A 25,079-nucleotide genomic window follows, 5' to 3' on the forward strand; every position below is an offset into this window, starting at 1 on the left:
AATACACAGAGAAATGCTTCTCGTGCTTGCAGGCAAGCATTACACAAGCACATGCAGCATAATGTTATCCCTCTGTCATGCAAATCCCTTTTGTTTCAGTTGTCTCTTCCAGCAGTTTCTTCTGTGGTTGACTGTCTGGATGCACTTTCTGACCTAGTGCAGTCTGAACTTCTGTCATCACCTTGTGTTTAACTTTTGAAGGACAAATTGGTGCAATTGCCTGGATGGAATATTCCACTGGTGTTAAGGTCTGATCCTGCATTTTAATTCTAATTTGGCTGATAGCCATCAGATGATACTGAGGAATGATTGCTCTTCTCTGCACCTCTGTTTTTTCAGTGCTGAGCACCTTTGCAGAATGCTGCGGTATCTAACATTATAGACGACTATTCAAGAGCAGTTTTACTTAGCTATGATAGAAAACCTCCATGACTTGGTAGGAGCAAGGAGATGAGACTTTCCACTTTGTGAGAGGTGTGTGGAATACAGTGATGCTTAATGTTTTCAGCAGAAGTGTGGGCCAGGTCCTGGAGCACTTTGTGGGACTGCTTTTTGGGTTCTGCTTTGGTGACAAAATCTGTGGCCTTCTCCTAGTAGTTCCCACTCTTTAAGTTCCGATGTGTTCCCATTGCTCTCATCTACCACAGTTGGGAAATGTAGATATCTCACATATAAGGGAAGTTTGCCTTCTCTACTGGCACTGCAGCAAGGCATGCCGGAAGGATGGAGGAGGAATTGGGATGGACAGGCACTGTTCAGGTATTTGCTTCTCCTTTGCCTGGCTTGACTCAATGGGAGATTTCTGTTCACTTGCTGACTTCTGTTCACTTGCTCTGCGCTTCATCTGGCATAAGGATGGCTGTAGTGATACAGAGCAATAGGCTTTACCTGTTCCCCTCTACTTCAGCAGGACGGACATGCATCTTGTCTCAGGACCTTTGCCCTTAGACTACACAAAGATGCCAGCTTTGGCTCTCTGGTATCTGTAAGGCTTAATGAAATTTAGTTTTGCCTTTTAGTTGAGTTTGCATAAAAATGGTATGGTTTCCTTTCCTGCCTCTCATTCAGTAGCTGAAGCTGGGATTCGTAATGCTGTAAGGGAAATATTAATTTAGAAGAAAAATCCTTTTCCTTCAACTTGAAATTAAATTTCAAATGAAGGAAGACATCTCTGTGCCTCCTGTGGTAATCTTTCTTTTGTTTTTAGTACAATGTATTATAACATCATATATAGAAATATAATCTTATTAAAAGACATGCGGCAAGCGCTACTTTATTAGAAACTTTTAAAAAGAATAATTTACCAAGTTGAAATATTAATGCAGCTGGCTGGAAATTGCAGATTTTTTTTACTAGGTAAAAAACAGTAAATGTATTTTTTTTTTAAAAAGCAAATTAAAGTAGATATATTTTAAAGTAGTCGCGTTTCTGATAGTGCCAAGCTTTTACTTGCGTATTCTGGCACCACAACATACTTATAAAATGTATATTTTTAAAAAAAGTTCTTGATAATTCATTAAATGTAAATAAAATAATAAAAATTATTCTTGCTGTTTCTGCCGCCTTTTCCCCCTGTAATTCTGATCTGTGTTGTTTGTAAGTCTGGAGTAGGAGCAAAATGATCTTAACAAGTCTCAACTTGACTGTTACTTGACTTCTGTATAGTCCAGATAAACTTACACCAACCAAGGCCCTTGCTTGAGAAATGACATAGTGTACGTGTAACATCTTCTCACTTACCTAATTCTAAGGGCCATGAATACAGAGTGTGCTGCATCAGACCTCAGAGGCAATTAAGAACTTGCAGCTCTTCCAAGGATTTCTTGCCTCCCAAATTGACATGTTCCTTACTGCAACCTGAGAAGCTTCTTTTTCCTTTCCTTACCCATACAGAAAATAATGAATAGCTATTGATTACACGTTGCTTAATGGGCTCTAATAAATTTACACTTACAATAAAATGTGTTTCCAGATTAATGGGGGCTGTGTTCCTTTGCAGTTAACGCAGCTCTGCTGCAGTGGAGTGGCTAAAAATCCCAAAAGCATCCTCTTGCTCTGTCTTTTTTTTTGTTCTTACAATATTGTGACTTACATGAGTGGGTCACTGACAAGGAAGTAATCAGTGCCATCACAAATTCGTGATGAGTACTCTGGCAGTCCCTGGCCCGAAGTGGAGTACCAGTCTCTGCCATGGTTCTGTTCCTTTTGATTTCTCCTATGTCAGGGCTCTCTCCTCCTGCCCTGTCTCCAGTCTTCTTCTGGCAGTTCTGGCTTTGTGTTGCGCACCCTTCTGCTGCAGCTGCCTGGAGCCAGAAGAGGCTGTTACGTTCCTGTCCCAAACCACCATTTTTTGGACTGCTGTGCCTTTGTCCTGCTGACCTGCCAGACCTGCTGCTGAATGTGTTCTTCAAGCCAGACCCTTCTCAGGGTAGCCAGGCTGTGTCTGAACACAGTGTTCTTCATGGCGTCTTTAAGAAACAATCCTCCTCTTTCCTCCCAGCTACATACATATGCAGGGTTTTGTCCTTGAGCAGTCTGAATGGTCTTTGCTGGTCTTGGGTCTGTTTAGAAACCTGCTGGGAAGACTGCTTTTCAAGCCTGTCTCTTTGAGTCCAGGACCTTTTTCTCTTGTACCAACCCATGTCGCATTCCCTGAGGCTCAGTCTTGTCCCGCATGTCCTAATTCCAGCTGAGGCTGCCTCTGGCCCATTGCAGCTGGGCCTCATCCTGTGTGCCCCTTTCCTGTGCATTCTGTAGGTTTGAGGGGTGAAAAGGGGGATTGTTTGCTGGGATTTTTAGGTGTGTTTGGGTGGTTGGGGTTTGGACTGCCAAAATCCATCTTAATAGGATAACGGCTAGAGCCAGCTCTGCTGGAAACTAAGCTTCTAGCAGTTTCTTGGCTTTCAGTAGATCTGCTTAAAGTAACTCCTTATCTCATGCTTGTATCTTTTACTTCCTTTTAGAGCAGTGCAGGAATGAGGGGGTTGTGCTCCATGTGGGCAAAGATGGACAAAGATGGTCTTTGTATACACTCTGTTAAGATGGATAATACCAATTTTCCGATGTGCTCTACATCAGTCTTTATTTTCCTGCAGCTTTAAATCTAATCACATACAGTAGATGATATTTTACTAATCACAGTTAACTTTTCCTATAGCTATTTCAAGCCCTGTGCTCAAATTGGATTTGGTTGTCAGTTGGTTAAGTCGCTTCAGTCTATAGATACCTCCTTGTAATGCATCAGTTTGTTCATCGGAGAAAATGACAATGTCAAGAGCCCTCTTCCCCCACCTCCTTGGAATGTTGATGCATGTTTTTTGAAGAAGTCATGAAAGGATTTAAATCCAAAGCCGAAAAGCCTGACTGGAACTGATTAGTTTGAGCTTCTTGTTTACAAAATACGAGTTGGGGGTTAAAAAGAGAAAGAAAACAACATGAGGTTTTCTTATGAACAGTCTTACTTTTGATTTCTCTAGCAAAGGCTGTGGTGTGTATGGAGAATGTGAAAAAAGAAGAGTAATAAAAGCAGATTTAATGAACAGCTTTTTTTTTTTGAGGAAAAACTCGTGTTTGATAGCTTGTGCAGTGCTGATTGAAGTTCTTTATAGTTGTGAGGTGCAGCTTTGGAGATCCCTGTGATGGACAGGGGAATGCTGTCACAGATCAAGCGCTGATACACCGTCAATGTATAATGCATTTGTAATTTTAAAAGTGATTTCCTTATTATAATGTATTTTAAAATTGTTTAGAGTAAGATAGACTATCTCTTGTGCACAGAACGAAGGTATTAATATCACAAGCTAGAACATAGGATATTGCCATGAAGAAATCTGTTAAGCATTGCATGGAAAAATGAATCAGTGTTTTAACACTGACACCAGGTATAGGGGAAACGGGATACTCTTACAGTTCACGGTGAAAGCATAAAAGAAGCATAAAACATGGAAATAGCAACTCTGGAACACATGCACACACTCTGGAATTAACTTGCCTGGGGGGAGTTATTTTCTTGAGTAATTAAACTTTCTGTGGGTATTGAGGATCATTTTGGAGCTTTCTGAGTCAAGTGGGGACTAAGTACAAAGCTGTGTTGTAATTAAATAGCCAAGCCAATCTGCCTGGGAAGTGAGAAACCTGCAGCACTCAACAAACCTTGCTTTCTGCAGGTGGGCTGAAGTCTTTGTGAGGATTCTTATGATCCACCTTCCACAGCACAGTGCTTTTGTTGTGTAATTTAAGTGCTTGTAATGACTGTAGGATTAGTGACACTGGAAACTGGGGAGTTTTGCAGAATGGTTGGGGATGGAATGGGAGGGGGGTGAGTTTCTGTGCCTGAGCCTTGCTGAGAAGTAGAGCTCTAGGGGAAGTGAATGCTTGGGCACCGAGTGTGCATCTCTCTAGCTTTCCTCTACCCTGCCAGAGCTGACTTCACTCTTGTTGGCCTGGCAATGTGGGACTGTTCAAATTGCTCAGGTGGGCTGTTTGCCTCTCTACTGATGATCACTTAAGCTATGGTCTCTATGCTCAGCCAGAACTGATCTGCCACTCAAGCAAAGCATGAGTTGCTCCCAGCACTTGTATGCACTGAGCATCTCTTCTCAAACCTGCCCCTGCCTAAAAGATGGTGTATAGTTGAGCTCTCACCATGCCTGCCATGAGGTGAAAGCATCTCTTTGTTCCTTATGGAGCTCTTAATCTCCTCCTCTTTCACTCTTGTGCCGTGAGAGCACTTCTTGTCTGAAGATCAACGCTTATGAGTGCTCTAAAAATCTAACTCTTTATGAGGCTTGTTATGAAAATTGAGGTATGAAACAAGGGTTGGAGAGTAGAGTGGAGCATTTGAGATTTGAGCATACGAGCGTGGGTCATGCTGTCCAGGCCAGAGCAGGGCACAAGGTTGGTGTTAAGGATGGTTTGATTTATTCCATGAGTTGTGTGTCATCCCCCATCGTCCCTCCCTCCCTTGCCCCAGGTTTTAGATTTTTGGTAAAAAGATTGATTATTTTTTTCTTTCTTTCTTTCTTTTTTTTTTCTTTTCCTTTTGAGTAATGGGCCTCAAACAGCATGTGGCACTGCAGTGACAGTCTTGCCAAAGACTGTCTAAAACTGAGTTATTGCTTCCAGTATCTCTGTGCATGTGCCCCAGGATAGCAATTGCCTTTTTCTGCAGTGGTATTGCAGCATGAACTTTCATCTAATTCATTATCCACCCTAATGCTCAAGTCTTTCTGCATTACTGCTTTCTAAACAGCAGTCTTTCACTTCATTCCTGCACTGATTATTATTTCTCCCCAACTGCATAGCCTTACATCTATCTTCAGTGGAATGTCTCACTTACATCAGCCCATTTCGCTGAGCTTGCCAGACAGCTGAATATTTTTGAGGCATTCTTGCCTGCTTCTCTTTCTCTTGGTTTAGTATCATTTACATTTACTGTGGCGTTAGCTTTGTCCTCCAGATGGTTAAATTGGTTGTATAGGAAAGAACAGTGACCTTGTGCCTTTTCAGGCGGCGCTGCATACCATCGCTGTATGATTACAAAGCGTGCACCAGTGCTGGCCATTTTTATCTATTTACTTCATCTGAGCTCTATTACTGCTTATTTCTGTTCTTGCTGCCAAAGGCCTTAGTGCTTTTGCTCTTAGTAGTATGAGATTTTGTGTCGAGATCTTTATTGCATTCTCTGGAGACAAATGGCCAAGGAGCCAAGTATTGCTTTTGGATCCTGAACAGCATCAGGCCCTCCTGCTGGGAAATATCCAGAAAACTTCTTGCCTGGGTGAAAAACTAATGGTAAACTGCACAGCAAAGGTGGAAGTTAGACTCATTTTACAGATCAGCTCTGTAGTATTTATAGTGTCTTTTTCCCTTTGAACAATGGAACTAGCTTGGAAGGAAAGGAGAGAGTTCTTTAAACGGTAGGTCATGTTTTTTGGGGCATATATCCCTGACTAACAACTTGTTCAGTCAGCACAAAAAATTCTCTATTTATCTCAGTTTTCACTTTAGATTTGTATTTTGGGAAATAAATGTGGATGAAACCCTTTGCTACAAAATCTGTATGTAATGCAAGCTGTCAGCCTAAAAAAAAAAGATTAAAAAAAGCCTGTTTTGTCGATCAGAAGCCAAATTAAATACATTTTCACACAAATAAAAATGAATGCTTGTTTGCTTTGTTCTACTCAGCTTTCAAGTTTTATCCTAAAATAATTTTTGTGCATCTGGCTAGAATTTCTGTCACATGCTAGAGGCACTAAATCTGGCTACCTGAGCTCTACTGATCTGTTTCAGTGCAGAGTGATACAAATCTCAAGTTATTTCTGCTCAATCTGGGGGAGCATGCTGGTTTATGCCCTTCCATCTTTCCTCCCGGAGACTGCAGCTATAGATGGTGAGACCTGACTGCAAACTGAGAGGAAGATATGTCACAGTGGGACTAGAGCATTTCTCCTTTCTTTTCTTAAATAGTTCTTTATTGAGCTTTCCACCTTCTGCATTAATTTGAGAGCCTGAACCAAATAACCAGGAAGAGATTCACATGGCCTCACTTTATTTCCCACAGTCAATAAATTGTTAAATGGGCCAAAGGACACGGGTTAAAAAAATCATTTTATATAAAGAATGAGGGATTTTTATTAGCTGACAGAGCCCCTGTCTCTGAAGGCTTTATAATGGGGCAAGTTTGATCTCATGCCATGCAGTGGGAGCAGCTCCATTGGCTTCATAAAGTGCCTCGCCGTTCTCCATGTGAATGAAATCGGCACTGTGCCCTGCTTTTCCTGCTGAATGGATGCTGGGCTTGCTGCTCCTTCCGTGTTGGAGGCAGGTGAGTTTGAAGGGGGGTGCCTTGGGGCAGGGACTCCATGCAGTGTAGAGGCTGAATTCTTCCCCAGGAGAGATCTGGCATGATCTTACGCAAGTGCAGAATCTCTAGATGGAGACTGTTGAAGTTGAGCACAGAAGGCCCTTGTGCGTAGATACATGCTTCTCTTTACTGATATAACACAAAGGTGGTTTTAATGGGGTGATGACATGAGTAAATGAAATTGAAGGCTACCTATGGGGAAGTAGAAAAGTGTCTGACAAGAGGGCAGCCCAGGTGGACAAAAGTTATGCACAGAGCAGGTCTGCATCACAGTGTCCTTGCTGTGTTTATTTGGATGAGTGTAGTAAATGTTTTTCTTACCAAGATACTTCATGTTCTGTTATTTAGGGAAATCTGTTTTGAAAATGTAATGAGGCTGCACTAGAACAAATACTGGCAGAGGATACAGGCAGATTATTTCCAGAGCAGAGAGGTGGGACTGATGATTTTACATGAGTTTGTGTGGTTTTGTGAATGTTACTGGGTTTAGTGAAATAAAATTGGTATGATGCTGCATTAAACAAAGAATTGAAAGTACTCCATTAAGATCACATTTATTTGCTAGTCAGAGGCTGCTCTTTTAACACTATGTATGCTGCAACCACCGGAGGATAAGAGGTGGTTCCAGCCATGGTGTTGCCTGTTATAAACCTGTTAAGGTTTAGGGTACATGGAATAAGGCAAAAAATGAAATAAAACTCCTTTAGGTATTGTTAATTCACCGTACATATGAGTTTGTATTATACATGCATAAACCGTGACATGAATGAAGAAACCAAGATGGCCCATTCTCAGTGTGCCTGTGCCAATAGATTCTTCTGCCCAGATACACTGGTGTTTCTGGATTCTAGTTTGTCCAAGCTTGACTTCAAGCCTTCCCTTAGGCAAACAACACACAGACATTGGAGCTGGCTGTATGAACAGCCGTTTTGCCCCAGTAACTGAGTTTTCATTACCATGGTTCACTCTGACCAGGCTACCCCCAGATGCTGGAGAACCAAGTTTATCTGTTTTCTCCGTAATACCTGCTGTGATTCAGCCAGCACTGGCTTAGAGAGCATTAGCTTTCCTGTGGAAGTCAGCCTTGCTTATGGCCCTCTGCTCTGAAGTTTTCTTTCTGTGTCTGCATCACGCATTGTTATGTATAAAATTCAGAGGTGACAGGACCCTTGTGAAGTACAGCACGGAGAGGTGATGAACAAGGATGAGGATTCTTCCTTTTAAGAAATGCAGATAATGAGGGTTAACAGGAGACTGACTGTGAAGGATGCACAGACCAAGAGTTTTTAAGGTTACAGAGTTTTCAGGTGCTCCCAATTATTTTCTTGTCTGTCTACCCAAATCACAACTGCCTAAAACGGGTGCAACTTTTACCATTTAATGTGCATTAGTCTTTTCTAAGGTATCTCAACGTAGAAGCCTAGAATGCCAGTCTGCTTGAAAAATTTATCTTAAAGGTAAATGGAGTGGATTTCTGGGTGCAGGGAAGAGTCGGGGAGCAGTTCAGTAGGATAAAGATTTTTACAGTGTATTTGGATCAAACACAACTGGGTTTGATGTGCTTGCAGTTCTCTGTAATGGGGGATGAGTGTTCCTGGAGCTGGGGTTCTCAGACTTGGTTTGTTTGGCTGTCACCATCACACGTTGTCAGCAGTGTGACGTGAACCATAGCCCCTCCATCATGAAGGATGTGTGCAGTTGTCTGGGTGGTTTTTCTCTGCTCACCTTTTCTGCATTTTCCCAGTGGAAGAAATAACAGAGTGGGGTGGTTTTTGGTTTCTTTTTTTTTTTCATGAGGTGTTACTAACCTGTGGGTAGATTTGAGTTCACTTACTGCAGTCTGAGAACCCTTAGCCTAAGGGTATTCCCCAGGTGCTCTGGCAGAAGTTCTCCTACAGGTCCCTGTCCTCCTGGAAGGGGTGATGTTGCAGTTGTTTTAATTTGTGTGTGTTTATCTTGAGATGGAAGTCGTTGGCACTGTAGGTTATCTGGCTGACTTTGCTCATTCCTAGCAGAAGCACTGCAGATGATGCCAGTTGACTTCAGTGGTCCAAATTCACCAGCTGGTCCAAATTCACCAGCTATCTGTCATATCTTGCACAGCTGATACTAGCAGAGTATAAGCCGTAAAAACACAAAATCAAGCCCTTCTAATCATCCGGCAGCATCTGTCTCTTCCTGGCCTCCCAGGCTTCTTTTTCTGAGTCCCCTTGATGGAGCATCATTAATGCAACTTGAAGTTGCCTCACTGTCTTACTAATGAGCTTGCTAACCTTGCTTATAAAACCAGGCAGGCTGAGAGAAGGATTCATGGGACCTCGTGGCTGAGGAAACTGCTTTTCCTTGGGAGGGCATTTGCTCTGCTGGAGAAACGCTGGTAGCATTGGGTATTGTGGTACACTTGTGTGTCCTTATGCTGGGTTGCCAGTAAGATTTCTTCTAAGGAAGATGCTTTCCCGTCACCCTTAAACTCCATCCCTTGTGATGTACAGAAAGAACTGCACTGAAAACCTGTTTTCTGTTGGTTGTCTACATCAGCCCTAGTGCTTTGAGACTTGGATTGTATTGATGCCTCGGAGCAATAGAAAATTTCGTTATGCTTAACTTGCTGGCTTTGAACTCAACAGGTTACCAAGGGTTAATGCACCTACTGACTGGGTGTTTCTGTTTGGGATAAGGGCTTTTAATTCCACTGGTTAATTTAATCCCCACAGTTCCACAGCGTGTTCCCTGGACTGTTCTTCATCTTCAAATTGCAGTCTGCTGGTTAGTTCCTGTAAAGGCCTGCTGTGCTCTGCACTTACGTTCTTGTTCTGAGGATTTGCGGTGTTACCACATCATTTGTTGGACACGTGAACAACAGAGAATGAATGGAGTGGAAAGTCCCCATGTCATTTTTAGGAATAGAGCTGTGGAATTAAGGGACTGCTTGGGTGACTGTCATCTGGGAAAGGGATATCTGTACCTTGGCAGATTAAGCATCTGGGTGTCTGTTATTTCACTTACAAGAAACTTATCTGTAGCTCCCATATTATATTAATGGAAAGCTGTGAAAATTGCATATGCATTCATAGGAGAATAGATTTTGTCTTTTATCTGATAATCAGAAGAAATCTCTGCAGCATAATCAAAGGAAGAAGTCTCATTCAGAATATAATTTGTTGATGCTGTCTGACCACCATATGTTGCTTTAACTTTCATCTTTCTTTGGCAAGATATAAAATAATCTGCAAAATATGGAAATCCGTGGCTGAAGAGCCTGTTTAAAAGTAATGCACTATCAAAATGGATTAGCTGCGCCTGAAATATTTCTAGATTTATTTGCTGTCAAAGGGTGGTAAAATATTTAAGGCAAATAGCCTAGTTTTGTTTAGGAAGTGGTCTGTGAAAGAGCTTGGAGAGATGAATTTAACCATTATTTATGTTAATTGTTCAATATTATAAATCCATTTCCTATCAGGGTTTTGGTTTTTTTCGCCTCCTCTCTTTCTCACTTCTGGCCCTTTTGACAACACTTATTCTAAGAAATTGCCCAGAAGCCTGAACTGCTTTCAGCAGAGCGTGTGTTACAGTGCATAGCACTGCAGTTTCTTCAGCTTATCTGCTTCTCTTTAGCACAGTCCAATTAAAAATACAGTAAATGCACCTAAAGATGCTGCTTTTTTTTTTCCATGAGGCTTGCTTGAAGCTTTAGGCTTGCAGATGGCTGAGTGTCTTGGCTCACTGATCCCTTAAACCCCATTTAAGAGATGATACGAAAGCCCTTCAGGTAATGTGTCTGTGCCCCCTCCTCCTTTTAAAATGCAGTGTTGTGCAGTCCTGCAGGAAGATAGGGGCTTTCTTTGTTTTGAGAAGTTTCCATTTACAGGCATTGATTTGATAAAGAACTAACTGCTAACCTTCCCTTAGTGGGTTCTTTTGCTACTCTCTTAACAAGACCTTATTTTTTAACCTCCCTGCTTCAAGTGTTTTCACTGTGTGACATTACTCTGGATTCCAATGGTCAAGTCTCTTCTTTCCAAAGGCTGTCTTATTTTCCAGCAGCAGCAGCACCTGGTTGAACCACATCAGTTAAAAAGTGTGTCCGTATCTGGGACTAGGACTAAAACTGATTTGGCTGCTAGTGTGGTCCACTGTGGCAAGTGTGGCAAGGAATGATTATGAGATGGGCAGTGTGCGTACCTTTGACTTTGTACTGTTTTAATCGGAACAGCTGAGAACAGATTTGTGTGCAACCCTTGTCTTCAAAGAAGGCTTAAAAGAATCTGAGTTTGGCGCGCAATCTGGTTAATCTACCATCATAACTAATGATTTCACCATTCAGACATTAAGTATTGACCTTAAGGATTTTTCTTGCATAGCTGATGGCTTGATACCTTTTAAACACTAATGCCAAGGGGATAATCTCTCTGAATGGTATAATAGCTTTATATTTAAGGTAGATTGGGGATAAAATTTTGTGTTTTCATGTGAACGATGAATACCAGTAAGGTATTCAGGCAGGAATTACCTTATCATACCTTTGAGGGCACTTATCAAATAATTTTTATTGGAAAGTTAATATGTTGAGACAGAATGAATGGAAAGCTGATCGGAATGCTAAGGCGTATCCCAGCACTACATTGCTTTTGCTGTCTGCAGATCTGCGGCATGGGCTGATTCATTTACCACATCATCTGAAATCATGTAGTGTTCAGGACCCATTAAAATTATATGAAATTTTGTGTAAGAGATTTCTCCATGTTAGCTTTGAAGGATGCTCTCTTCTTTGCAGCAGCAGTTCTGGTAGACACAGCACAAACTCGACTGACTGCACGTGTCGCGCTCCGTAGGGACCAACGCTGTACCAGCAGCCAGAGGAGTTGATCAGGATTTAATTTCACGCTTGTGTATCTGAGTGTAAAATTGGTCCCTTCTCTTTTAATCGTGTATCTGCAAGTCTCAGACCATATATTACGGTATTCATTACTCCTCTGTCATCAGCACTGGTGTGATGTATTAAATGCAGCCCTGTAGGGCAAGGGCTACTGCTGTCCCTTCTTGCTGCCTCCTGCTCAGTGTGTGTGTACCCATAATCCACCCCACCTCTCTAATTTGGCTGTTCCATTTTGAGTCTTCCTGGATCATGATCCTGCCTCTCCTATTGTCCCGATTTTCACTTCCCCAACTTTTCCAGGGCTTCCAGAAGAGAGGAGCTTCCCTGTGTCTGCACCGTGCCAGACCAGCCTGTCCAATTGCTGGCTTTTCTCCAGCATCCAGTTATTGAAGGAGTGGAGCAGGAAAGCACTTGGCTGCTCCTTGTTCTTCAGCTATTAACTGCCTCCCAGCTGAAGGAGGCTTGTGGAAAACTGTAGCGATTGGTGCTTGTATAACTTAACTTCCTAAAATGTTTCCTCCAAAACTGATTTGGATGTTGGGAACACTGGAAGGTGTCAGTTGAGTTCAAGTCCCTTGAAACTGTAGAACTGGAGCATTTCACAAAAAATAAGTGCACTCTAATGGCTGGAGCTGAACAAAATGTTTTCAGTGAAGGAAGGATATTCAGTAACACTGAGATGCCCATTAAACTTTCACTGGTGGTGGTGTGTTATTTTGGTTGGAAGATACATTCTCAATCCCCCCCTCAAATCTGGCAGAAGTAATGGTTCTGCCTGAAACATAAGATGGTTTTGATACATGAAGCACTTTGTTCTTTGAAATGACTTGAATGCTTTGGCTGTTCCAAACCTTTATCTGAGAAGCCACGTTAATGCTATGTTCTGAACCTTGTACTTCTTCAGGAGCCCATTGACCCCAGTTAACACTGCAGAACAAAAGCACCATGAGATTGTGCCTGGCTTCCTGATGACTTCACCAGTCAAAGATATTGCCAACGATAGCTACTTGTTCTCACAGTGTTTTCTCAGAGTGTTTGTGTGGCCCCACACAAACGTATGGCCTCACCATGGAGAGGAGAACTGAGCCAGCTTAGGGAAGAAGGTGGTGTCATGATTTTTGATAGAGATAGACCATTACCTTTCCAGTTCACAGCATGACCAGAGATCTTGACCTATCATCCTTTTCTCAGAGTTGCTGCAGCACTCCAATAAACATATGTCTTCTCTGAATTGCTAATGCCGACTGAATTATTGCACGTGTGTTAGGGGGCTATTGACATTAATGTTGGGCTGCCCAACAGTGATGCAGGATTTTGCTTGGAACAGGATGTTCCAATTTGTTTCTTTTTCAGTACTACAGAAGATATTTACTGGTACAGCCAGCAGGTTCCTTCCCACAGTTCTCTTGACAAATACTTGAGCTCTCCTCTTGGTTTATAACATCCTTTTTGGTGGAAATAAATCTGTGTACAGTGTGGCTCTTCACCGTTTATTAGTATAGATAAATGTACAAATCTATTGAGTGTCTGTGCAGAAAACTGAAAGTGCATATTTTGACAAGGATGTCAGGTTTGTAATTGCATAATTAAGATGCTGACTGAAGCAAATATTCAATTTCACATTAAAGTTAGGCATTAATAAAGGCTTGGATTTGCATAATTTAGTTTTCTGCACAGAGGATACTGGAAATCAATGGCATGATTCATAGTCATACCATGGTTGCCATGTGGCTTTTTGATGGCTCAAGCTAGAAGTACAAAGGGTTTTAAAACTTCAGATGTTTTGTGCTGACTCAGAGCCTTTTCGCCTTCAACAGATATAGATTATTTAGATATAGTTTCTTTCTTCTAATGGTAAGCACACAGAGGAGCTCACTGAGCTCCTGCAGAAGTACCTTATTCCTTGGAGGAGGCCCGGTCAAATCTTTGTTCTGCCTGCAGAAGGAAGATTCTGTTCTCTGGGTAGCAAAAAACCCACAACTGTTTTCTTCCTCTATGAGGAGGATGCTTGGAAGAAAGCTGCTGTTGTCTTTCATACTGTGATAAGGAGGGAATTTAGGTCTGTTTCTCAGCACATGTGTTTTTGAAGTGAATAATCACACCGCTTTTTCTGATAGCCTTTACAGCCACCCACCCAGTTATTTCTGTGTTCCCTTCCTTGGAATTTTATGGTTTCTGATCTTAGCTCAGATTTTCTCAGTTTTATTTGATTTTGAGTGTTTTTCATTCAAGAAGGTTTGGGTCTCCATATCTGTTACCTGTTGTTTCCTGTTGAGCACCTGTTGCCTCCCAAACTGGTAGATACGTTAGTGCAAATCAGAGGATGAAAAAATGTGCTATAGCGTTGCCTGCAAACCCTGGTAGCATGACGTGTTCCAGCATTTCTAGTTCGCAGCCTGGAGTGAATTAACATTTAGAGAGTTGCCAAGGAATTCTAATTCTTGGAAAAGTCATTCGAATCAGAGGCTCATAATAAATTTCACAATTAGTACCTTTGCTCGCACAAGAGAAAATCTGGCAGGGGCAAACCTGTAATGGCATTCCTGAGATTGCATGACTTTTCCTGCCACTTCAGGATTCCAAAATCTGTAGAAACCCATTATCCACACTGCAGAGTGAAGGTTGTCTATAGAGCTGTTTAGCTTGACAGCCCTCTGACACAGCTACTGTAGCACAAAGGAGATGCCACCCAGAAGCTTTTCTAAAGGGAAATAAAGCCAAATTCTGAGTTACTGGTGCATGCTGTTCCATGAAGTCCTGTTACAAGCTTTGTTTCAGCCCAGTTGTACTTGACCTGGGAATAGAAGGGAATTCAGTGCTTCGTGACTCCATACAGGTAGCAGTGCTTTACGTGGCTTCCTGAAGTTTTAATTTGAATTACACAGCTAGTTTCTTCCGGATCAAATAGGTGGTTTGGGATCAGTTGGAATTAAATTTCCACAGAGCCAGTTGGTGCTTACTGGTTCTTTGCATTTATTGTAGCACAGAAGTTTTTAGCTTTGGTGCTCCAAGGACGGTACTTGAATTTATTACAGACTTTCTACTGACATTTTTTTATACACACATCTCCAGTTTGGTTCAGTCAGATGCATGGAAGCAATAAGCAACATTTGCACATGAAATCCCCAAACAACCCAAGTTTTCATGGAAGCTATGCATTTCTCTACAGGAAAACAAATGCATACTGATGTATAAAAGGAAAACCCTGGGATGCAGTGTAGGATGCGTTCTTTTCTGGTTTGGATGATGAATTTAGTTCATTCTAGCTTGTGATGTTTTACAAAGATCTGAAGGCTGTACATGGAGGAGATTCGTGCTGTCCTCAGTGGAGCTGTAGTACTTGGGATTTTAAGATGTGGTTTAAAATAGGTGCGGTTCTGATAACCAGGTTAACACTATAGCAGCATATTCTACCTGCTTGCATTGTTCTTTTCAGGATCTTAATAATTTCTGCATTGAATTACAGCTGGTACTTTGATAGTCGCTAGCAAAGTAAGGTGCCTTTGGGTCTAGACAGAGAAAGTCTCGTCAAAAGTCATTGCTCGTAATCGTTTGTGTATATCAGAATGTCCTTATGCATATTACTGGATTTATGCATGCCTATGCCAGATCAGAATAATGGCATCAGTGAGTCCTCTCTGCTGTGAATCATCTTTGGGTGATGGGTTTTCATAGGTGAGGAATATGTCTGTTAGTTTTTTTTTTTTTTAAACAATGCAAAGTCCGTAGTTTTTGCTTAGGAAAAGTTTAAGCTTCACAATGAAAACTCCAGGGAGTAAATATCACATTCCTAATGATTTCTCCTTCTTCCCTTCCCAGCTCTGACTGAAGGTTATGTTGGCTCTCTGCATGAAAACAGACATGGTAGTTCTGTGCAGATACGGAGGCGAAAAGCTTCGGGGGATCCTTATTGGGCATACTCGGGTGAGTTGACTTCTTCAGAGGACTGAAACTTGAAATGTGCTCCAAATCAACGTGTTTACTTGCTTCTTGTTACTGCTATGCTTAGAAATAGCTTAAATTAGTTTTACATTGTATTTTCTTCTGCTAACTTCCTTACAAACTCCCTCCACACACATCCTCTCCTTTCTTGTGTTCCTGCATTTACCTGGAGGATTTGCCTTATAGCTCTGCTTCCTCTCTGTCATCTTTAAGTTTTTTAACTCAGCCTTTAAAAGGATTATTCCCACAGACTTTTCTGTACTCTCCTTGTCCAATCAGTACATTCCCAAGCTCACCCTTTGCTTACTCTGTCAAGGTTCTAGGAAGACTAAGAATCCATATAATACATCCAGGTAAAATAACATACGTATTTTACACTTACTTCTTTGTGTGCATGTGTTTTTCTGGTAGTGTATAATGATGGCACTGAGCCATGTCTGTGCAGCATAGCACCAGGGTGCAATGCTGAGAAGGTAGGATGTTGGCGGGTGCTTTATTGTTTGTCCCAGTGCTCATAAAAGTCTTATGGAAAACCTGATGTATCTGCTCAATTTTTAAATGCCCCAAATCAAAATACACTTCAGAATGATGTCTTTGTATGGTTTGACAGTTGGTTCAGGTCTAGAGAGTATCAGGTCTGTATTTGAAGTTGTTAACATGATTCCAAGTTGTTGGGTTTATTAATGGTTATGTTGGCTCTGGAAAAATACCTAATATCTAGAAAGCTTTTATGAAGATTTTGAGCATTGTAATGAGTTTGTGTGTGCTATTTTGGAAGTTCTGAGATGCATTTCAAACGTTTGGTGCTTGTCCAAGAGGAATGTTGTGCAGGCCTGGTTTTAACTGAAGGAAAAATATTACGTTCTAAGAAGCCTGAATACTGATACCGGATAAACAGGGGAATGTTGTTTTTTGACTGCCAGCTCCCCTCTATTATGCAGACCATAAATCTCGTTGGAAATAAATGATTACAGGTGGGCTTAGATTTTTTTTCCATTAATAATCAAACTATCAGATGTGAGAAGTTTTCTCTGTTAGATCTCAAAATGCAAGCTGTCTCATCTGCGAATGAGGTCCCACAAGTAAAAGAAATCTAAGGATTTTAGTCATATGGGACAGATGACCACTTTTTGTGATGGACAGATATTGCCACGAGATAAACTTTCATACCGCAGCTTAATAACGTCTTAAGATTTTAAGAGCCCACATTCATGAAGAGTAGAAATAAGCAAATAGAGGGACAATTTGTACGTTGGAATGAATGGCCTGTTCCTATTTGCTGTCCTGTGTAAAATGCTACAGGTGCCACTTGGCAGGTTCGTTTTGTGTCTGTTATTGTAAAATGTTTGGAATATTCATTTTGGGCAGTTAAATGGAAATGTTTTTAAAGAGGGTAAAACACTACTGGAATTATTTTGTTGTTGTATGTGTCAAAACCCTATGCTTGAATTACTGGACTTCCTTTCCAGTCCTGGTTTAAAAATAAAAGGAGAGGAACACCCCCAAACCAAAGAAACCCACCACACACCGGTTTATGCATAGACAGTTTTCCTTATTCCGTTTTTGTGATGTTGTTCTTCCTTTACGAGTAACATCACTTGTTCACCCCTCCATAAAAGCTTTTACCGCCCATGAATCCTTTTAGATTTATGTCAACATAAAATATATATTCCTGATGTGTAATTATACCTTACATTTTGGGGTTTTGCATCCTTTTGTCTGTTGATAAATCTCCTGCTTCTGGGAGGAAAATAGCCTGTTTTTCAGAGAGCAGATAGTGACTTTTCAGCTGTCAATCACATGTGATTCTACCTGATTAGTGCTGTCTAATTAGAACCTTTTTGTCACTGTTGCTGATAAAAAGGAGTACATTAGGAGATGGAAAAGGTGGAAATGAGATATTTACTAGCACTTCTCAAACCAGAAGAGGATATAATATTATTTTATCTGGATGCTTTGTCAGGCTGCTGTTAGAGCAGTGACCTGAATGCCATTTGGAGGGACTGTGATTTGGGACCAGGTGTTCCAGCTGCAGAACTTGGGTCTTCTCTAAAAGTTTTGTGACATGAAATACAGGTGTGAGCAAACAGCCCTAGGTACTGCATGCTCTGACTGTGTAGGTTGTGCTTATATTGCATCTGAACAAGCCCAGCCTGAAGTGGATGGAGATCTGGTGTCCTCCTGAGCCATGTTGTTGTCTGTGCCTGAAAGGAGGAGCAGCTCTGCCCCCCTGGGCCCCATGCAGAGGGCACGGGAGCAGGAGAGCAGGGCCATATGCTGAGTGTGAATCCTGAGATGCAGGCAACGGTTGGGGTTGTGTTTGAGAGGGGAAAACGCAAAGGCAAGTAGAGTGTTGGGAAAGAGTTATTTCTAAAGGAATTTTCCAGTGTTGCTTCTGTGTCCTGCAGAAGGCTCAGTACAGCCAGCATCTCTGTGAGTAAGGGAGGAAATTAACATGAGCAGTTAGGTGGGGGAAGGAGCCCATGCTCTGTAAGAAATTAGATGTTTCTACAGGCTGCTGCTTTGTCATGGCTTTTTTATATGTAGGAGTTTCTCTTCCCTCACTTGGATCCTTCCAGCCCCATGTGGGACTTTCAGCCAGTTCAGCCTTTCTTATCTGATTTCTTTTTTTCCCTGTTTGCTCACTGAGGGACCAGAGGTAATGAAAATGCCAAGCTTCTGTGTTTAGGTCGAAGATGGGAATAAATGGTGGGTAGCAGAGCCCAGATGCCAGACAGATGTTTGTTTCTAGCTGAGCACAGTGAGGAGGATGATCATGTTATCTGTTTCTTTCTCCTTGCTTCTTCATTCCCCAGAATATTTCCCAAGAACCCTTAGCAGGGCTTGGCTAAGCCGTTTATGTGCTAACAACGTTTGTCCTATGGGTAGGGTTTTGGACGTGACTAGGAAGTCGACATCAGATGAGCCTACAGAGAGCAGAAACTTTACTCTGCAGTAAGCAATTAGCCTTGTCAATGGTTTCCAAGCTCTTCTACAGACATTATCTGGTAGGCTGCTTCTCTTCCCTATCCTCACTTGGTTAGGCCAGCTCCCCTCTGGTTAGCTGTACAACATCTGCTGGCCCAGCCCCAGCAATTACAGGCAATGGAGAAAGTTATGCTAGACTGTGTGCTGGTGAATCTGAAGCGTCTTCTAAGGGAATTTGCCAGTGGGAATAAATTAGACCAGAGCAGCTTCTGCCAGACCTCAGTGGACAGCCATGTGTTGAACCCCAATATTGACCAGCATGCCCATGTCTCTGATGGGCCTACATTAGGCTGAATTATGGCTTTATATTGATTTCAGTTGATCTGCACTGATTTATAGCAGCAGAGGCCCCTCAAGTTTACGGCTGTGCCTGCCTGCTTGCAGTGCTTTTGTGTTTTTGGACTTGAGTGTTCTGTGATAAATCCTGAGGTGGTGTGGAGAGGTCTGGAAGCAGCCAGCCAGTTTTTACCCTTTTTCCACCCCCAGGTAGGAAAACCACACAGCTGTATTGCAAGGAGCCCTCAAGTCTTTACCTTCCACAAGATATCTGTCCTACACTGTGCTTTCAGAGCAAATCCTCTGTGGCCTGTAGGAAACCCTTCTGCTGCTCCATGCTTTTGTGGAGGATGGATGGTTCAGGAGCTGGTTTAATCTCTGGGGAATTCTCATAAGCAATCTATAGCATTACCATCCACTGCCCGGTAATATGCCTTTTCTGAGGCCCAAGTGTTTAGAGAGGATAAATGTTAGTTATTGATCAGGAGTCAGGTAAGCATCATGTCTGTAACTTGTATAATGTCCTTGTGACTGTGAGTCCAGTGCCCGTACTGTGTGTGTCCTGGACAAAGCTGCAGAGCAGCACCATGGAGCTCCCGCTTCACTGTCAGATAGTAAAGGAAAGGATTTTTAAGCCTTATAAAATAAGCCTGTTGTCTACAGACACAGTTCTGAGCATAACATTTATTCACGTTCAGAAATAAAACCCGATAAAAATAAAAACTAGATAATTAAATGAAGAAGGCCCGTTTTAAATGGGCTCTGTCAAAAACACAGAAGGAAACACAATCAGCCTTTCAGAAGAAACTTCATTAAGTCTACACTAGCAGCACTTTAAACCAAATTCAGAAGTGAGCAAACACTGAAAACGGAAGAGTAACTTGTCTTTAAATAGGAACTGCAAGACTGAGCAGAGCCTGTGATCTCCTAGATGTTCTTTTTAGGATTTTTCAGGAAGCTCAAACTACATTTCTAGGGAGATTTCTCTGTGTGTGTATGTTTTGGCCAAGTATTTATTCCATGATCGTGTCTTACAGTTTGCCAAAGACTTCCTAAATTGTGACTGGCCACATTAGTTGCAGTGTAACAGGAACGTGGAACAGGCACAGTCAGAAGTAGGTGTGGATCCCTAATGTGCTTCAGTGCAGTCTTTTCTTTGCACAATAATCTTTCTGTTAGACTAACCACTGAACGGACAAGTTTGAAGTGATTTTTAGCACATCCTTATAATTGCCACAGAACTCACTGTGTTTCTAATAAGCCATAATGGCAACAGACAGTACTTCAGGATTTTAGGTGCTGGTAGTGTGAAAGTATTTTTGTAAATATGAAAGCTGTTTAAACAAACAAACACAAAATAAAACCTGAAATCCTACAGAAATATGCAATTGAAATGTCTACCAGATCCAGACCTTTCTGGCTGGCCCTCCCTTGTCTGATGTATGCTACTTTACAAAGCGTAATATTCCAGACATTTAAAGATGCCTCTCAATGTCAAGTATTGCAACTGTCAGTGCCGAGAGCACTTTGCTGGTGACCCAAGCAGACCCTACGTTGCCTTGTAGCAGCTGCAGAAATGGGTAATGAGAGGATTAGGACTTCAGAATGAGATAACAGTATGAGATGCTGATGCAGATGCTTGTATCTTAAGTGATAGTAGCTCTGAAGGGCCTATAGTTACTTGTATCTGGCTTTCTATGCTGTGAAATCAATGTGAGCACCATTGTCTGAGACTGCAGAAAGCCAGAAATGGCTCTGGGAAGATACTGCTCCTTACTCTGTCCCTCAAACTGGGGAAACTCTGAGTCTTCAGATAAAAGGTGTGATGTGTAATTTTTCCCAGTATTAACACGTATGATCAACTGGTATGGAATGGGAGGCTCCACAGCCCTTGGGCAGGATGTTGTAGGCTATGGTGCTTTAGTTGCTGGAGTTTACCAGTTGAGTTGTGGTGCTGGCACTGGTGGGACTGGTGTACCCAGCTCTCTTGGTGTCTGTGCTACGAGCTGACTCATTCAAGGAGTAATCTCTTTTTAAGCATTCAAAACCATTTGGGCTCTTGGAGAACAAAAACCAGACACTGGCCAAGGATGTATACATGTTCTTTTTACTTCTTCAACTATGGCTTTGTGAAGAGAACCCTATGTAGAAAATGCATACAGCTGGTTTTGCTCTTTAATCTTATGGAGTATTCAAGGCATCTCTTTCCTCTTTGTACCTTTGATCTCTCAATTTCTGTGTGAAATTATTAGCACTACTTACGATGCTTCTGTTCTTTATGCGTGTCCTTTCTGATGTTTTTCTGTCTAAAATGTTGGATCTTTTCTTTCCAAGTTTCTGTGCAACTACCATGAACATTAGTAGAAGTTAATAGAAGAAAAATAGGCTTCACAGGAGTAGGGATGACTCTGTCAGTGGGGAAAAGTGTCCATTAAGAATATGAACTGTGGCCGTGCTGTCTCACTAGTGGACACTGTCAGTGTGTGAATGCTTTGTCCTACAACACTTAAGCAGATATTGCTGTCCTTTAAGATCCTATTATTTAAAATATAATTGGAGGTGAATATAAGAATTGAGTGTTCCTCTCAAAAAGCCATTGCTAGTATTAAAACAGGAAAGATCAATAAAGGTTACTTCCTGAAAGGATAGTAAATGGTGTTAACTGTGATGAAATGTAACTTGCTGATGTCCTTTGTATATGTGTGAATTTCTCTCTTTGCTTAGATTGTTCTCATTAAATAAGCTGCTAATGTGAATTGGACAGGAAATAATCAGCCTATAGTAAGGAAAGCATCAAGACTTATTGAACTGAGAGGTAACTAATGGCCTATTTGCTGCAGTCAGTATTTCACTCTTTCTGTCCCGCAGAATAATAAATCTTGCTATTGACCAAAGCGCTGGCATACTGCATGCATGGTTAAAGTTCTGCTGTAAGAGTACTCATCTCCATTCAATGCAGGATGGCCAAAATGAGTAGGTTCTGGCTCCTTTCCTCAGTCTTCTAAACTGACTTTCTAAAGAGGAGCTAGACTGAGAGACCCAGGAAAAATATGCCCATTAATATCTGATCAGTAAACTAAGCTTTGAATGTTTCGTTTGTGTTCATCAGAGATGAATGTTAGTCTTCACTGAACCCTGCTGAAACCAGCTGCGGTGCATGCATTGACCTGTGCAATCTTGTTAGAGCAGCAGTTGTTCCAGGTACCAGTGGCACACACTTTCCTAAGAGAAACATGGAAAGCCATAGCTTGAGAATTTGCTGCTACTCTCTAAGCATGAACCCTGTTTTTTAATGCGCAAAGCTGTAGTACTATACTGCTGTGTCTTCTCAAATAAAGAGGAAATGCCATCTGTATACCTTGGTTGTTTGTATCTGATGGTACTGGGTCGTGAGTCTCCACGTCCATGAGCAAGGCACTGTACGAATGTGCATCCTGGTATGCAGAGTCTGTATCAAAATGTGCACTTACTAGGAGGATGTCAAGGAGAATGCTTTTTATCTGTCTTTAGCAATTCTGCGTTGTGAAGTAACAAATACAAAATACTATCTTCTGTTTTACTCATGAGAGCAAAGAAACAAGTTTTCAGGTCCCTATCCCTGAGAACATTACATATCTTCCAAGCCATGAGCTAGTGAGAATCAGAAATTCATCATCACATGTTTGTGTTGAGCATTTAACATTAGCAGTCCTCTAAGGAGAGTCAGCCTTGCCAAAAGCAGTCCAAGTAGTCTGTATCATATTTACTAAGCCATATTGCTGGGGAGCACAGCTCTGATTGAGAGCCTTGTCATTTACGTTGTTTATCTATTGGCAAGTTTCTAAATAAACTGCTAAGAAAACCTCAGATAGTAATTTAGTTCCTACTTAGACACGATTTCCTTATTGAATACCATTAATACTGTTTACTCTCTCTTCTTGCCTCCTTTTCGTGTGCGCCACGCTTACAGCTTATTCCAAGTGCTGTCACAGTCAGTGTGGTGTCTGGTCTGTAATGCAATGGTTGACTGATTTTGTAAATGTTGGACACAGTTATGGTGAAATTGCCCTTTTTTTTTGGCAGGGTTCTTTGAGGAAGTTGATTTGGCTTTTGTACCGTAAATACATTAGAGCAAATCTCTTGATTTTTGAATGCTCTTTTTTCCTTATTGTTTTTGAGTAGATAGGCCATGGGCAGATGAACAGCTTTGAGAAGCTCAAATGTAAGAGGTGCAAAGAATGAGATATTTCCTCAACTTCCATTCTTTCATGAAGTTTTTTCCTACCACAGCACAGAAGTATGAAATAACTGCAACAGACGTTAGATGAAATCTTCAGAGCTTCAGATACAGTTGTTCTAGTACTACATCAAGGTGTTTTTACTTTGCACTGCTATGATCACAGCTCTGGCTATCCACGCTGAAATGAGGAAGCACATAGAGCTGCTTTTTGCTGGGGAGGGGGGACCTATCACTTCTTTAAATGTACTGTGCTTTTTGTTGCGTTTTGTTTCAATGTGAACACTGAGACATTTGTAGAAAGCCTCTGGAATGATAACAACCAGTGCACTGTTTCATGGAACTGAAAGTGTGCTGAATTGAAGCAAGAAGTTGTCAATTTAGCTGATTTTTAGGCATTGAAAAAGGAAATGGTATAAAATATTTGAAGCTCTTTAGACATAAAAATATGTGAAATGGCTGTATTTTAAACATTCAAAAGAAAGATCGGAGTATTTGGGTAGCAGCTGTGATACAAGCTCAGTAAATGGACTAGAGAATACACAGAAGGTTGGAGTTTGCTGTTGCCTTGAGGTTCCTGAATGATTGCAGTAATACATTGAACTTCCAATCTTGGTTTCCTATGTAACTGATTACATATAAGAGAATAACAATAGGGGAAAAAAGTATGCGAACAGCATGGATACTGCAGGGAGAAACAAAGCAAGCAGGGAAGCTCTGAATAGCCTTGTAGTGTGTGGATAAAAAAAAAGTAGCTTGGCACAAACATTATTGCAATAGTCCAAGCATGAAATAATCAAGGAATGAATCAGAATTCTAGTTGCTGGATATAAGTGGAGCCTTTGTATGAAAAGCCTGGGCAAGGCCAATACTGCAGTTGATGCGGTAGATGTAGACTTACATCTACTATTTTTTGCAGTATCAGATGGCTGCCTTGTGTCATACCAGTTCACTGTTCAGAAGATGATCTTCTCAGTATCTCTGTCCCAGGAGTTGTCCCATCTCTCCTGATTCCCAGAAAGTATCTCCATCTTGCAGAATGTGGCATTGAAGACTTGCAGTTTTAAATCATTATGAGTCTTGACAAAGCAGCCCCTGCCTGTCAAAGGAAAATGTCTGCCCTGCTGGGTTCCCTTGCAAAGGAAGCAAGAGCAGAGGCAGTGCCACAGCGGGCTGCTGGGTGGTGGCAGGGCATTGCCACCGTCACCTTGTAGGTGGATGGAGGTGCCATGCATTTCTTCTCTGTTGAACGTCACATCCCTATTAGGGAAAAGCAGAATTAAAGGGAGTCTCATCTTTGTGTGTTTTGAGGTGTTTTTTGGTACCGCAGCATGAGTACTTGACAGTTGAGGGTATTCTGATTCTCATGTCCAAGGTAGGAGTGTTTATGTGGTGGGAACTGAAGGACAGGGCAGTTTAAGTAACTTTGGTATACCCCAGGCAGCATACAGCAGAGGTGGAAATGCAGCCCAGGTTCCAGTGCTGTGCACTGTTTCTTAAACCACACGTCCAATCTCATTAAATGCTAACTGAAGAGATCTTGGTTGCCTTGGGGACTGCCTCTTCTTAGGGGACACCATCTTGGTAGCACAGGTATAGCGAAGCTCGTGAGCTAACAGGAGGCCTTCCTGGAGGTGATCCAGCTGTGGAGCTTAATTCTTCATCCAGGAGCAAACTGAACTGTGCTGCTTTGTCAAAGCTCTCGGTCTATTTGGTGCTCTCAGATTTTTCCAGAGGGGTTGGGCCAGTGTTGGGCTTGAGTCATAAGACATTCTTTTCCTATTCAATGCACTGAGCGTTTGGCTCTGAATTACAAAGTTTTTTTATTAAAGAGTTCATGTGCCCAAAGAGTTGGCTGGGCGCACTTTTAACCATCAAATTAAATAAATATGAAATCCTGCAATGGCATGCGGAGC

At 41.7% G+C, this 25,079-nt stretch overlaps 1 protein-coding gene across 3 annotated transcripts in view; it reads left to right on the forward strand.

Annotated features, from left to right (window-relative positions):
• Positions 1-25,079, forward strand: part of PTPRG (protein tyrosine phosphatase receptor type G) — a 404,577-nt gene that overhangs the window by 74,511 nt on the left and 304,987 nt on the right. For all 3 annotated transcript variants that reach the window (XM_057397343.1, XM_057397341.1, XM_057397342.1), the window contains exon 3: positions 15,561-15,665. In XM_057397343.1, the coding sequence (XP_057253326.1) occupies positions 15,561-15,665 (105 nt within the window). The remainder of the gene's footprint in view (positions 1-15,560; positions 15,666-25,079) is intronic.

This window comes from Pezoporus wallicus, unplaced genomic scaffold (genome assembly GCF_028554395.1).
Source record: "Pezoporus wallicus isolate ANWC-B61680 ecotype Strahan unplaced genomic scaffold, APGP_CSIRO_Pwel_v1 contig_8714, whole genome shotgun sequence".
Lineage (NCBI taxonomy): Eukaryota > Metazoa > Chordata > Aves > Psittaciformes > Psittacidae > Pezoporus > Pezoporus wallicus.